This window comes from Brachyhypopomus gauderio, chromosome 14 (genome assembly GCF_052324685.1).
Source record: "Brachyhypopomus gauderio isolate BG-103 chromosome 14, BGAUD_0.2, whole genome shotgun sequence".
NCBI lineage: Eukaryota > Metazoa > Chordata > Actinopteri > Gymnotiformes > Hypopomidae > Brachyhypopomus > Brachyhypopomus gauderio.
This window is the reverse complement of record NC_135224.1, coordinates 20,761,723-20,775,457: the sequence shown is the minus strand read 5'-3', so window position 1 is coordinate 20,775,457 and position 13,735 is coordinate 20,761,723. Positions and strand designations below refer to the sequence as shown.

The window sequence follows — 13,735 nt, the reverse complement described above, 5'->3', positions numbered from 1 at the left end:
TATGAAGAAGGGAGGTGAGTGTTGTTACCGTAGCGCAGTGCTAACGCGGCTAACGTGAGCAGACGCGTTCCGATCAGACGTGGCCCCCATTTCCCACACTGGGCCAGCGGAGACTAGCATGTTTCATATATACTTTGCTAAATCCTGATATTTGAACTGAATTCCCAGGCCCAGGACGAGATGGGAACGATCCCTCCGAGACCCCCTCTCAAAGAAAAGGTTGCGCCTGTGACAGTTGTGCTTTAAGACTGCAGGGCAAGTCGTTCAACCCGAATTCAATCCTCCTCAATCTCCCTCTGTCATGTTCCCCATAATAAGCAATCATATGACACCCTGGATGCAGGGGGAGTCGGGGAGTGACTGTCACTTAGGAGGACGTGATGGATCACCTCGCGATAATGTGGCATTTTATCATCAGCCTAATTAGGGTCTGCCATGGATCAGAGCAGATGTGGACCACAGCTTACTGTACAAGCTATTGATCTCGTTTAAAATGCACATTGACATCATTTCAGAAGGTCATGTGACTCGGTGGATAAAACTCGAAAGGGCCACACATGATTGATGGGGCGAGAAAGTGTATGTGTGTGATAGCTGGATAGCATTCACTCACTCACACACACATAGACCCACAGTAGCGGGGTCTCCAGGGTGTGCAGTCTAATTACCCTTTCACTCATGTTGTCAGGCAGTGGTTTGGGTGTCTCTTAATGTGCGTGCGGCAGGCATTAAAACAACACAGGAGCCTGCTTCTGTGTGGTCACCTATAGATCCAGGCTGACCTCGCAGGCCTGCGGTCTCTGTGGCTGGGTGTGTGACCTTTGACATTCAGGCTTGCCTTAAAGCAGTGGCCGTCCCTGCTTAGCACACACACACACACACACACACACACACACACACACACACACACACACACACACACATACACACACATACACACACATACACACACACACACACACACACACACACACACACACACACACACACACACACATCTCAGGAGTCTACAAACTCTGTTTTAACAGAGAAAGCCTCAAGCTTACTCCGAGTAAAAACGCTGCCTTTGGCTACCAGGAAACAGAGATAAGAAAATAAATATGAAAAGGGGGAAAAAAAAATCTTCAGGAAATTGAGTTGTCACTTTCACATTTAAAGGAAATTCGTTGGGTAATTCTTTAGCCACTAACGCCTTCATGGCGGTGATGTAAGAGGTACTAAAAGTAATGTGTTTCGTGCTAGCGAAGACCCTCGGCTCAGTTTCAACAAAGTGCACTCACTCTCATACTGATGAATATACGTGCGTTATTCTGGACTTATTCTAGGAGTGTCTACCCAGTGTTGTTGGTTTTTTTCAGGCATCTCTCATAGCCACTGATTCGTCCTTTTCTGTCACAGTGTAGAAAGAGGTCTCATCTAAGGATAACATTGGTGGTGGATGAGATCAATGATGGGGTTACAGGATTGACAGGCCTCTAAAAGTACGTGGACCAGGTTGAACAGGAGTCTTTATGGACACTTCACCACTGATATCAATTGCAGGTTTGTTTATGTTTTACTGCTTAAGATGTTGTAGCCTCCAACCAACACAAGATATGATCGTCTCTTGTAGCGTAACAGTACTTTAATAACTAGTGTGTGTATAATTTGTCCCATGCTACTGATCTTTATGTTACTTTTAGCATGTGTGATAGCTGAGATTATGGATTTGGCTAGGCGGAGGTGATTATGAACCAGCATCAAAGGGCATCTTTCTCCTGTCTGGGTAATAATCTCCTCGGGGAAGAAGATGTCCTTAAACTACGCTGGTGAAAGGATACCTGTATTTTATTGTTGTAGAGGGTCATGATTTCTGTTCTATTACATTTTCCTCACCTTATATTATTTGACGGAAATGTGTTCCTTCAGGGCCACCGTAGTCCGCCGCGTCTCCATCATCCTTGTCCTCCATTCTCCTCTTGTGATTCCATTATCGGAGGTTTCCAGCCAGCCCGCAAAATTCATCCACCTGTCCAGCTAACGATGGCTGAAAAATGGCCCTCTGCTGTATGTGATGTGTGTGTGTGTGTGTGTGCGGGTGGGTGAGTGTGTGTGTGGCCAGCAGGGGAGAGGAAGACAGGGGTGGAGATCTGGATAATGGATCTAACATTGAGTGACAGCAGAAGCAGGAGTGCTTTAAGAAGACAGAAAAGAGCAGGAGGTCGGTAACCTCTCTCTCCCTCCCTCTCTCTCCCTCTGTCTCTCTCTCTCTCCCTCCCTCTGTCTCTCTCTCCCTCCCTCTGTCTCTCTCTCTCCCAACCCCTCTCTCTCGTTCTCTCTCCCAGCCATCACTGGGGAATATTCCATTGCAATCCTCTGGGGTCAAAGGGCATGTCTGGTTAAGATCTGAAGAAAAAGTCAGGCCCTGCTCTCTGGTTGATTACGATGCGGAGAAACTTTTTTTACATAAACAGGAACTGTTGTGTTGAGCCTTCATCTCGATTTGAACATTCACTACACACACTTTAGTCTCCCTGTTATGTGTGACCGTGATTACTCCAAGATATTGTTAAGCATGACATAATAAATGAATCTTAAGAATGAATATATGTGTGTGTGTAATCTATTGAATAAATACCAATGCAGTAAGATGAAAATGTCCTACTTATTCTAGGACAACTGCAGTTTTAATACAGTTTGACTCTATAATTCTATACAGTATAACTGTATAAATATACTGAAATATTGGATATTAATATGTAGAATGCTATGTGTTTACATGAGTGCACTTTGAGAAATGCATTAATTTCTGGAATTAAGAGTCATTGCTATGATTGACGTGAATTGCAACATACTATAGATGCCATCAGAAGAGAAGAGAGAGGCGTTCTAGTGAGATAGAAAATGTCAGCATATTTATTACAGCAACATGAAGAATGAATGCCTCCTTGGGGCAGACGGAACAAACCTGTGGTTAGGAAGACACTGGGCACAGCTTACACAGAGAACAGAGAATCACGGACCGGCCGGGACGCGCAGGGCCCGGCCCGAGATAGGGACACGCCCTCCTAGCCTCATAGCTGCTTCATGGACAGTTTGCAAACGCGACTCGTCTACTTACATCACAAGCAACGTGTTCATCGTTTTCGTCTGACTGGCACCAGAGTCCAATTTAATCCTTCATTTTATTTTTTACTAAATTGCATCTGGAAATCTATTTAAAATGCACAGTGGTGGAAGACGAGTATCGCTACTGTCCCCGACTTGATCATCATCACCATCATCATCATCATCATCATCTTCATCATCATCATCATCATCATCTTCGCCTTAATTTTATTTAACAATGCCTATAGATGCCCAAAGTGTGGTTCATTCTGTAAAGGTTCAGTTCAACGGCGCACAACCGTTCCTGCAACTGGGTTACGAGAGCTGGTTCTATGGCCCAAACCAAAATGAAGCACCAGACAAGATCCACGTTGCTTTTTGGGTCTTACTGTGCCAGAACAGTAAATAAACTTCATTTGGAGATCTGGAGCCAGAACAGCTGAATTGATTTCAGTACATTATGACAAATTTCCATTTAATTTGTTTACAATTCGGATTAATGCACAATATGGGAAAAACACATGGGCGAGGACATCGTTCTTATTTCCATCTGACTTGCATTTTACAGTCAATAATTTGTAACCATCCCTCAAGTGCAAAATGACTAACAGCCCAGTGAATATTGCAGGATGCGCTCGTGGTTTCTGTTGTTTTGCGTAAATGCACGTAATCTCACACTATGAGATGATAATGATCTCAGATCAGCAGTCCAATCAGTTTTTGAGCTGATCTGAAACAAGTCGCACAGCAATTGTGAACATTTGTGTGCCTTGACGATAACAATTTGGAGTGAGTCTTGTGTGGAACATATCGGATTATAATTCATTACAATGCACCAAAGAAAAAATAGCTAGATTGCTATAAAGAACGTGAAATGTCACTGTGGGTAAAATCCATACTAAGGAGATGCCACAGGTTTGATCAAGGGTTATTGGCTTCTGTTAACAACGAATTATGTACAAGTAACTGTGGTCTGCTTAAATGAAACAGTGATACGTCACAGAACAACTTGTACAAAAATAGTAAAGAGAAAATGGATTTACTGTAAAATTTGCAAGAGGACTTTTAGTTCAGCCCTGCAGGTTTACAATCATCAACCCCGAGCCACATGCACCAACGCGAGCTTGCTGTTTGAACACTTGTTGATAAAACGACATTCGATCTCTCGGGAGGAGGGGTTACCAGATCGGTGGGCGTGTCGAGCCTGGAATTGTTACTGAGCAACAGCTTTGAGTGACAGCATGATAAATACTATGTACATCGGGGGGGTCTCATGACAACTGCCTCTACCGGGAAGAAGAGAAGAGAAAGGAAACACAGTTAATAAGGCATCTAAAGTCAAGCAGCTACTGCCACCACTTCAGGGAAACTAACTGCAGTCACTGTCACTTGTCGAACCAAAGACGAAGCTTGAAAACCCATGCTACATTCCAGAGTCTGGCTATATCCCACACCGGCAAAACTCCGCTGAACGGTTATGTATCACATCTTTTTCTCTTCGAAAACTAGATAAAGTTACATCATTACAAACATTCTATAGGTTCTTTTCATATTCGTTCATTTGAAATCAACACTGTACACTTTCTTTTTACAATATGGTACATACATACGTTGCATTAGTCTTTCTTGGGTTAACACGGCTGTAAACATAAAAGTGTCATGGCACGCGTTGTCAGCGCTAAGAGCTCAACGCTAAGGTGTCTTGCTTTACGATGTTTTCTTCGTGATGCTATATTGACAGTTTTCTACTGTTTGTCCGCTAAGACAATGGGAATTAGACGGGTCCACATGAGGCTCTTGCAAATGTAACCATGCATTGTCGCACTACTGCCTACGCGTAATACGGTTCATCATAACTGAGACTGATTTACTGAAATTGAACATTTTTGTACTCCAGATTAGCCATGCAGCTTAGGGTGTCGGCCAGCTTGCTAGGCGTACGTCATTCAAAAAAGCCGATTTTGCTAATCATTAATGAACGAGTAGGGTATTCCAGCTAGCAACACCAGATGATCTCCAACAGATGATCTCCACCAGCTTTCATTTGGGGTTCTTGGGGGTACAGATGGACACTCCTTGCTTCACAACACTCAACGATGGACAAAAGAAAAATAAACAATAACAACCAGGAACAAACAAAGGAAAACTCCTGCGTTTATAGGTCCACTCACAGATAAACAGGCCCTCACTCGTTTCAGAGACAAACACTTGAGAGGTGCGATGAAGGCCACCCCTTCTTAGTTTTAATGGCCAACACACAACCAGTATGCGTAATGAACGATTAAAGGCCGCTCCCCACCCCAAATAAAAATGGTCTGGCATTCTTTTTCATCACAGTACGAGAAAAATGAGAACAACGCCTGCTTCTGTTCTGAGGTAAAGAACAATGTCAAGGACTACAGATGCAAAGTCAAGGACTACACTTCTAGTCAGCCATTAGCTCCACCTCCGCTGATGCATCACCATCTCCTGTCGCCACTAGCTATGGAAACCAAACAGAAAGGCCATCCGTTTATTACATGGACCGTGATATTTTAATTGCTGTAAAAAATTAAAAATAAAATAAAATAAAAAGTTCTGGACTGCAAAAGGCTACAGACGACTAAGAAAATTAGAAATTAGCATTTTATATCACACGCCCAGAATCCCTTTCTGTCTGCTTTCTGGTTGCACTTAGGGGTAGACTGGTGGGTGTGCCCATACTGAGGGCGACGCCCAGTGCACGAACCAATCCCAGTCTGACTATCAGGTACCTCTTTTAGACCTCGGTAATTAAATCAAACCTCAAGAATTATGCAAATGACAGTATACGAATCGCAAGACGATGCAAAAATGACCGTACACTTCACAAAACAGTGTTCATCTTCTCTAAATCATCTTTTTTCTTTTAGTTTTTTCATTCTTGTTGTTTCTTTTTTTTAAGTTTCGTTTTTTGTCTCTTTATGTGACGGATGTCCCTCTGTCCGGGCCGGCCATCACAGGTCGGTCTCTGCGGCGTGGCTCCAACTCTGGAGACTGTGGAGCTCCAGAGGGGTGTGGGGCGGTGGTTGGTTCAGTGAAGCTTCTGGTTGGAGACAGTTCTGGGAGCAGCAGTTCTGGGGTTAGCGCTCTCTCCCTCCCTCTCTCTCTCTTTCTCTCTCTTCCTCCCTCTCTCTGTGCGTCAGTCTGTCTGCTCCGCTCTGTCTGCTGGTGGAGCCGTTATACCTGTACTTGACTCCCCTGGGCCTGCAGACTCTGGACGCTAGAGAGGATCTTCTTCTGATGGCCTACAAGGGTCACACCCATCTTACTCAGCTCACTGAGGAACATTGGGAGGTGGGGGAGAGAAAAACAGAGAAAGACAAAAGAGAGAGAGAGAGATGGGTTAATTGGGCGTGTACAGTGCACTTCATTCACACACTGTGTGCCACATTTTTCTACTTAAATTTAGCTCTCGTGGGCTTTCCCCATTTATCTCACTGACTGTGCTTTCAGTTACAGCAGTTACAGTCAGCTTCCAAGGCTTGGAGCCGACGTGCTGCACACTGCCCCGGAGCCCCGGCCCATAGGGGGCGCTCATCATCCACCCCGTGGCTGAAGACCAGCTCAGGCCTGTCAGAACTCAAACCACAGCGTGAACTTTGGAAACCTTGTCATAACACTAGATGATTCGGTACTTGGCAAAAGTTATGATGATGCAATGTGACACGACTTCTTCTCAGTAATATATGATATATGGTCGATACAGTACCAGATACACCCAGTACATTTTGCACATCTTCAAATCACAATAAACTTGAGTTGAAGATGAACAGTTATTAGCACAGCTTGAAAGCTCTAAGCTTCTGACTAGAATATTACCAGTAATTTGGTCCACAAAATATTCTTTACAAATGGACATGAATTGGACCCTTGAATTAAGAGTGCCTGATATTTATATACACTGAATCAACAGAATCACATTGTAGTCTAGAATTTAGTCTATAGGAGAATCATCACCCCGTGCAGTACAGGAAAGATGTTTGAGAAGAGATCTACGGTGGAGATCTTGAGGTGCTATACCAGAGGTCACCAACAGGCGGACCGCGGTCCGGATCCGGACCTGAACGCAGTCCTGTCCGGACCCAATCTGATTCCTGATTAACTGGATACGGACCCAAATGCCATCCCATCCGGACCGAGAATAAATTGTTAAAAATATTTTTTTATTTTGACGGGAGAATTAATTGTAAACCGGAGTATTTATTTCAGGGCTATTGAAAAACACTTCGTCACGAGTGTTTCGTTCGCCGCCCCTCCCCCTCAACAACTTACGTTCGAACAACGCCCCCCCCCCCCCCCCCCCCCGGACCGCAGGTCGGAGCTATCTGCCAAATTTGGACCGCGGAGAAATATAGTTGATTACCCCAGTGCTATACCTTAAACTGATGTAGAGTACTGCGTCTAGTGTGACGTAGCCGGCGGAGGCAAAGTTTTCCTTGTACTGGCCCATCTTGATGGCATCTAGCCACTCGTCCACAGTGCCCACGCTAAAATCAGGAGTGGACACATCTTCCCTGGAAAGAACGGATGGATGTTAGCCATGCTAACTTGGCAGTCGGATCGGGATTTAATCTGGATGTCTTCACCACAAAACAATACAATCTGGGATGCCTACATGAGAGGCACATGAGACAAAATTAAAACAGCTTTCGCTCGTTGTGAGAGGAAGAGGCGTTTTAGTGAAAACAGGTGGACAACTCCCACCGCAATCCTGGTAACTACTTCAATCATCACTAATCCCCTCTTGGGTTTGGAGGCCAGGAGTAGCAGGATCAAATGGCAGACGCTTCAGCCAATCAGATGTGGCTCAGGGGGTTGAGAGTGCAATGCATTCTGGACTGCCTGTCTGGAGGCTTACTGCACTAATCTGGGCATTGCTCTCATTTCTCTTAAGTTCCTGATCTACTCATGGCAAAAAGGAACCAACCTACATCCTACCCATCATCAGATACAATCGTGCTCCAGCCGTAAGTGGAACCTAACCAAAACATACTATCAGTGCCGTATTTCAGGGAGGTGGAATTTAACAGGACTAGAGATGTAACAGGATGGGGTGTGAATCAGCGGTGAGTCATGGTGTGAATTAAGCTTAAAGTGCGAAAACCATGAAAATTCCCCCCAAAAATTCGCAAAATCTTTAATAAAATCATAACACACACACCAAAATGTCCCACATCCTGTTTGTCACTGCATAGTTTAGCTCTCCATCTTAATCGAAATGGCACTGCATAAAGCGATTAGCTGCCACACTAGTAACATCTACCGGAGGGGCTATGGCATCAGACGGGAGGAGGTGGAGGAGGAGGTGTTTACCATATGGAGGTGTTGGCCAGCTCCTTCAGGCTGTTGGGGTTGCGGATCAGCTTGTCCAGGGTGTTGACGATCTGGCCAAACTTGGGCCGCTCACCACGCCCTTTCTCCCAGCAGTCCAGCATGAGCTGGTGGAGAACCACGGGGCAGTCCATGGGCGCCGGCAGCCGGTAACCCTCATCTATCGCCTTTATCACCTGAGGAGGAAAGAGGGAGAGGGGTAGAGACAGAGAGAGAGAGAGAGAGAGAGAGAGAGAGAGAGAGAGAGAGAGAGAGAGAGAGAGAGAGAGAGAGAGAGAGAGAGAGAGAGAGAGAGCGAGCAAAACAAATGTGAATATTTGTTGTGTCAATAAATCACCATTGCTTTAATTGGAATTGAGGGCGGAGATGGGGGAGGCAGAGAAGTAGAGATGGAAAGACAGAGAGAGAGAGAGAGAGAGGAAAACAGACAGAGAGACTGATAGATGAGTAAATGAGAAGGAAAAAATAAGAAGGAGAGTGAATGAAAGTAAAACAATAAGAGAAAGAGGAAGAAAAGGAGGAATAGAGTGACAAAAAAGTACGAGAAATAAGAACAAGAGAACAGATGTACTAAACCAGATCTACTAAACCAGATCTACTTACCTAGATCTTATAAACCAGATTTACTAAACTAAATGTACTAAACCTAAAATTACTAGATCTGCTAAATCTACATTACCAGATGTACTTAACCAGATCCACATTACCAGATCTCCACTACCAGATATACAGATAGTTAACTAGATCTTATAAGCCACATCTACTAAACCAGATCTACCAAACCAGATCTTATAAACCAGATCTTCTAAACCAGATGCACTAATCTAGATGTATGAAACTAGATATACTCGACCAAATCTTATAAACCAGATATACTCAACCAGATGTACTAAACCAGATGTTCCAGCTCAGATAAACAGCAACCCAGTGTAACGGCAACAAAACAATATATATATATAAACAGTACAGTATATAAAGCCTAACTCTCTGTCTGTCTCATGGTTAGTGCTCAAAAGAACCGTTGTGAATGTGTTTTCGCTAGCTTCTGTTAGGAACGTGGCCAGGTAGAAGGCGTTCTGTCCTTGACTAAATAATTGGCTCTAAGAAATACTCTGTGTAATCAGCAGGTGCTCCAGTATTAGATTTAGCTAAGAGGGGTTTCTTTCAAGTGCACTGTTGAAAAGTTAGAAATATTGCACATTTACATAAATAAGGGGAGGCAGAAAGGTAGATCTAGTTAGTTACACTGCATAATAATATATATGACTTATTAAGGATATTCATCGATTAATGAACCCGCTAGTACCGACCAACGTAGTAATGTAAGACACCACTTCTCTGCTCAGGGACACTCACGTCTTGGTTGGACATCTCCCAATATGGCCGCTCGCCGTACGACATCACCTCCCACATGACGATGCCGTAGCTCCACACGTCGCTGGCGGACGTGAACTTGCGGTAGGCGATGGCCTCCGGCGCCGTCCACCGGATCGGGATCTTACCGCCCTGTACCACCGAAGAAGGAGGAGGAGGAAGAGGAGAAAGAAGATGAATGGAGTGGTACTCTATCCACATTTCTGCTTTCTTGCTTTTTCTCGCGCTTTGTCGTTGACCAGCAAAACTGGGATCAATGGACTGGGAGGGCCGTTTGCCGTAGAAATACCAGTTTGTACCTCGCTAATCCCATTAAAACGCAGCTGTTGTGCACAGTGGTCAATCTGTCAAAGTCAAAGTCAAACGAGAAGCAAACTGGCACTACTCCATTCAGTCTTGTGTGAGGGAGGAGCCAAAGAATGGGTGTGTCCTGGTGGCTCCACCTCCTGCTCACACAACTTCTAAAAAAAACCATCTTTACATTTATTTAATGACAGCCCATGTCAGTCATGGTGAGTAGCAATAGCTTGGTCTTTCCATCATCATATGTACACAGTATACAGACAAATTCTACACACACACACACACACACACACACACACACACACACACAAAGCTGACCTCACTCTACTCCCAGGGTTGGCTGCAGACTTAAAGGAGGGCCAGGTAATGATGGACAGATAGAGAGAGAGAGAGGGGGGGGGGGGGGCGGGCCTCGAAGACTGACATGAAGTCTTCAGTGACATGAATGAAAGTGGGCATGAGTGTGACATTCTCATCTTGCACAAAAATGAGTGCTAGACCCAGAGTATGCACCCTCTCTCTCTCTCCATCACCCTCTCTCTCTCTCCATCACCCTCACTCACCCTTTCTCACCCTCTCTCACTCTCCATCACCTTTCCCACATCATCCAGAAGACCTGCCGGCAACTTCCCGACCCCCCCCCCCCAGACACCACCCCCTACCCCCATGAACCAATCAAACCCGTCCTCCCGCCCCTTTCCCCTCCCCCCGTCCCTTTTTGATCTCTCCAGCTCTTCCTGGCCCTTTCTTACTCTCCAGTGTCTCCACCTGTCCTTTCTGTCCACTTTCCCACTCACCCATATTACTCAGATCTGCTCGTTTGGCCCGCGTGACGCCCTGATTCGTCCATTTCCCAAGAGGGACATGGACTGGGGCGAGGGTCTGGACCGGGACAAGGGTGTTGAACTTACCCGCGTGGTGTACGCGGCCTCCGGGTCGTCCTCCAGCACCCGTGACAGGCCGAAGTCGGACACCTTGCACACCAGGTTGCTGTTGACCAGAATGTTGCGGGCGGCCAGGTCCCGGTGCACGTAGCCCATGTCCGAAAGGTACTTCATGCCCGAGGCGATGCCCCGCAGGATCCCCACCAGCTGGATGACCGTGAAACGCCCGTCGTTCTTCTACAGGAGGAAACGTTTATGTCAACAAACCCGTCTCGCGGCGCTCATGCAGCGAACGATACATCAGTCATAAGATCTGGGACCAGGTCCAAGTCACAAAGGCACCTGGCAGTCCGGATAAGTTGTTTATATTTATTTGGACTGACTAAAAAATAAAACGTCGTCTGCATTATTCTGTGCTGGTCTGCGTTTTTCTGTTGGTATTTGTTATCCATCTGGTTTGTACGTTTTTTACGAGCTCTGTTTAAAAATAGAGTGTGTGGTAATGGAATACTGAATTGTAGTGCTTGAACTGTTGAGACCTTCAAGTTCATTATGCCAAAGACCCGGACCAGAGATTTTATAGCCTGTCCTGTTGTAATGCCCTGTAATTCCTACACGGGTTTATTGGTGTAAAACAATGTTTTTTCGAGAAAAACAGGGAGGCCAGGCCGTCATTTACATCCCCCAAACAATTCAAGCTATGAGCAATTAGCCTGATGCCTTAATCTGCATATCCAGGCTGTGAACTAATCTCGTTAAAACGCCTCTTTTGTCTCTGTGAGCAATATCAATCCCAAACACGGACTTATTTCACAAGCCGTGTGGGAAGCAAGTTAATTATGCCTTGTTTTATGAAATACAGCTCGTTGATTGATTGCTCATCCTGATCAACGGACACTTTTGCTTTCAATCCATCTAGTCGTAAATCATGATGCAGTATTTAGTGTAAAAACAGCGTGCATGAAAATGAGAGTGTGTGTGTGTGTGTGTGTGTGTGTGTGTGTGTGTGTGTGTCCGTGTGTGTGTCCATGTGTCCGCTTGCCTGTGCGAGGGGCTAGGGGGTGGGGTTGTTTTTAATAAATTGATCCATACTCTAATTAAACACATGTAGCCTAGGCAGACAGGCTATGAGCTATTAGCCGTAAAAACCAGCCCATAATTATGTTAGCTTTTTATGTGGGCTAAAGGGGTATTTATGGCGTTCATTACCCGGCACAAGGATCGACAATTTCAGAGAAACCTTTTTTTTTTTGGCTAGATTTCATTTTCATTTGCTCGAAGTGTGAGCAATTAAAATGGGACGCTCGGTGTAAGGGGAAAAAAAAAAACCATATCTGTCCAGAATAAAATTACAATGCCACTCCATTCAGGGTGACAAAGGCATCAATAAATCAGAGGAGTTCCAGGGAGACATTTGAGCAGATTTGTGGAGATGTGCCCTTAATTATAAATCTACCGATCTCACCCCCCCCCAACGCTCCCCTGTGGCAGGTTTGAGCACACACACACGTGCGCGTGAGGCATCTCTTTCTTTGTCTCTGTTTAATTTAGCAGAAGAGCGTGTGTGCTGGTCTGCCCTTGGAACCGCGCACAGTTACGTTGCCCAGGGCAGGTGGCAGCTACGTTGCCCAGGGCAGGTGGCAGCTACGTTGCCCCAGGGCAGGTGGCAGCTACGTTGCCCAGGGCAGGTGGCAGCTACGTTGCCCCAGGGCAGGTGGCAGCTACGTTGCCCCGGGCAGGTGGCAGCTACGTTGCCCCGGGCAGGTGGCAGCTACGTTGCCCCGGGCAGGTGGCAGCTACGTTGCCCAGGGCAGGTGGCAGCTACGTTGCCCAGGGCAGGTGGCAGCTACGTTGCCCCAGGGCAGGTGGCAGCTACGTTGCCCAGGGCAGGTGGCAGCTACGTTGCCCCAGGGCAGGTGGCAGCTACGTTGCCCCGGGCAGGTGGCAGCTACGTTGCCCCGGGCAGGTGGCAGCTACGTTGCCCCAGGGCAGGTGGCAGCTACGTTGCCCAGGGCAGGTGGCAGCTACATTACCCAGGGCAGGTGGCAGCTACGTTGCCCAGGGCAGGTGGCAGCTACGTTGCCCAGGGCATGTGGCAGCTACGTTGCCCAGGGCAGGTGGCAGCTACGTTGTCCCGGGCAGGTGGCAGCTACGTTGCCCAGGGCAAGTGGCAGCTACGTTACCCAGGGCAGGTGGCAGCTACGTTGCCCCGGGCAGGTGGCAGCTACGTTGCCCAGGGCAGGTGGCAGCTACGTTGCCCCGGGCAGGTGGCAGTTGCGTGGAAGTGTTGCCTGGACTAGCTGCTGCTTACCTTCAAGAAGGTGTCCAAGGAGCCGTTCTCCATGTACTCTGTTATGATCATCACTGGTTTGCCTGTGCACACAACAAAAAGAAAGAGAGAAATAAAACATTTGGCACTATTACAGTCCAGTTTGGGGGGGGGGGGGAGTAGCCACACGGATATAAATCACAGTAATAGCGTCATTAATCCTGCAGTGCTGGGATACTAAAGAAGAGGTGGGGGAGGGGGAGGGGTGGCCACTATTATTCACACTGACAGATCCTCATCACAGCCTTAATTAGACTGGGCCGATCGTCACTGAACCGCTCAGCCTATTAGCTGAGCCACTGCGGTGACTGACAGGTAGGGTGGCCCGTGAGGGCTAGGGGGAGGGACTAGCTGGAGGGGGATGACTTGTGACAGGTGCTTCAGCTGTAATGTGTACAGCATTGCC

General features: G+C 46.6%; 1 protein-coding gene across 1 annotated transcript in view; it reads right to left on the bottom strand.

The window, feature by feature from the left end:
* Positions 1 to 2,884: 2,884 nt before the first annotated feature.
* epha4b (eph receptor A4b) overlaps positions 2,885 to 13,735 on the bottom strand; it is a 90,292-nt gene continuing 79,441 nt past the window's right edge. The window contains exons 12-17 of the mRNA XM_076972426.1: positions 13,312 to 13,373; positions 11,028 to 11,237; positions 9,796 to 9,945; positions 8,422 to 8,615; positions 7,485 to 7,622; positions 2,885 to 6,385 (exon numbers count right to left, since the gene is read on the bottom strand). Of these exons, the coding sequence (XP_076828541.1) occupies positions 6,286 to 6,385; positions 7,485 to 7,622; positions 8,422 to 8,615; positions 9,796 to 9,945; positions 11,028 to 11,237; positions 13,312 to 13,373 (854 nt within the window). The 3' untranslated portion in view covers positions 2,885 to 6,285. The remainder of the gene's footprint in view (positions 6,386 to 7,484; positions 7,623 to 8,421; positions 8,616 to 9,795; positions 9,946 to 11,027; positions 11,238 to 13,311; positions 13,374 to 13,735) is intronic.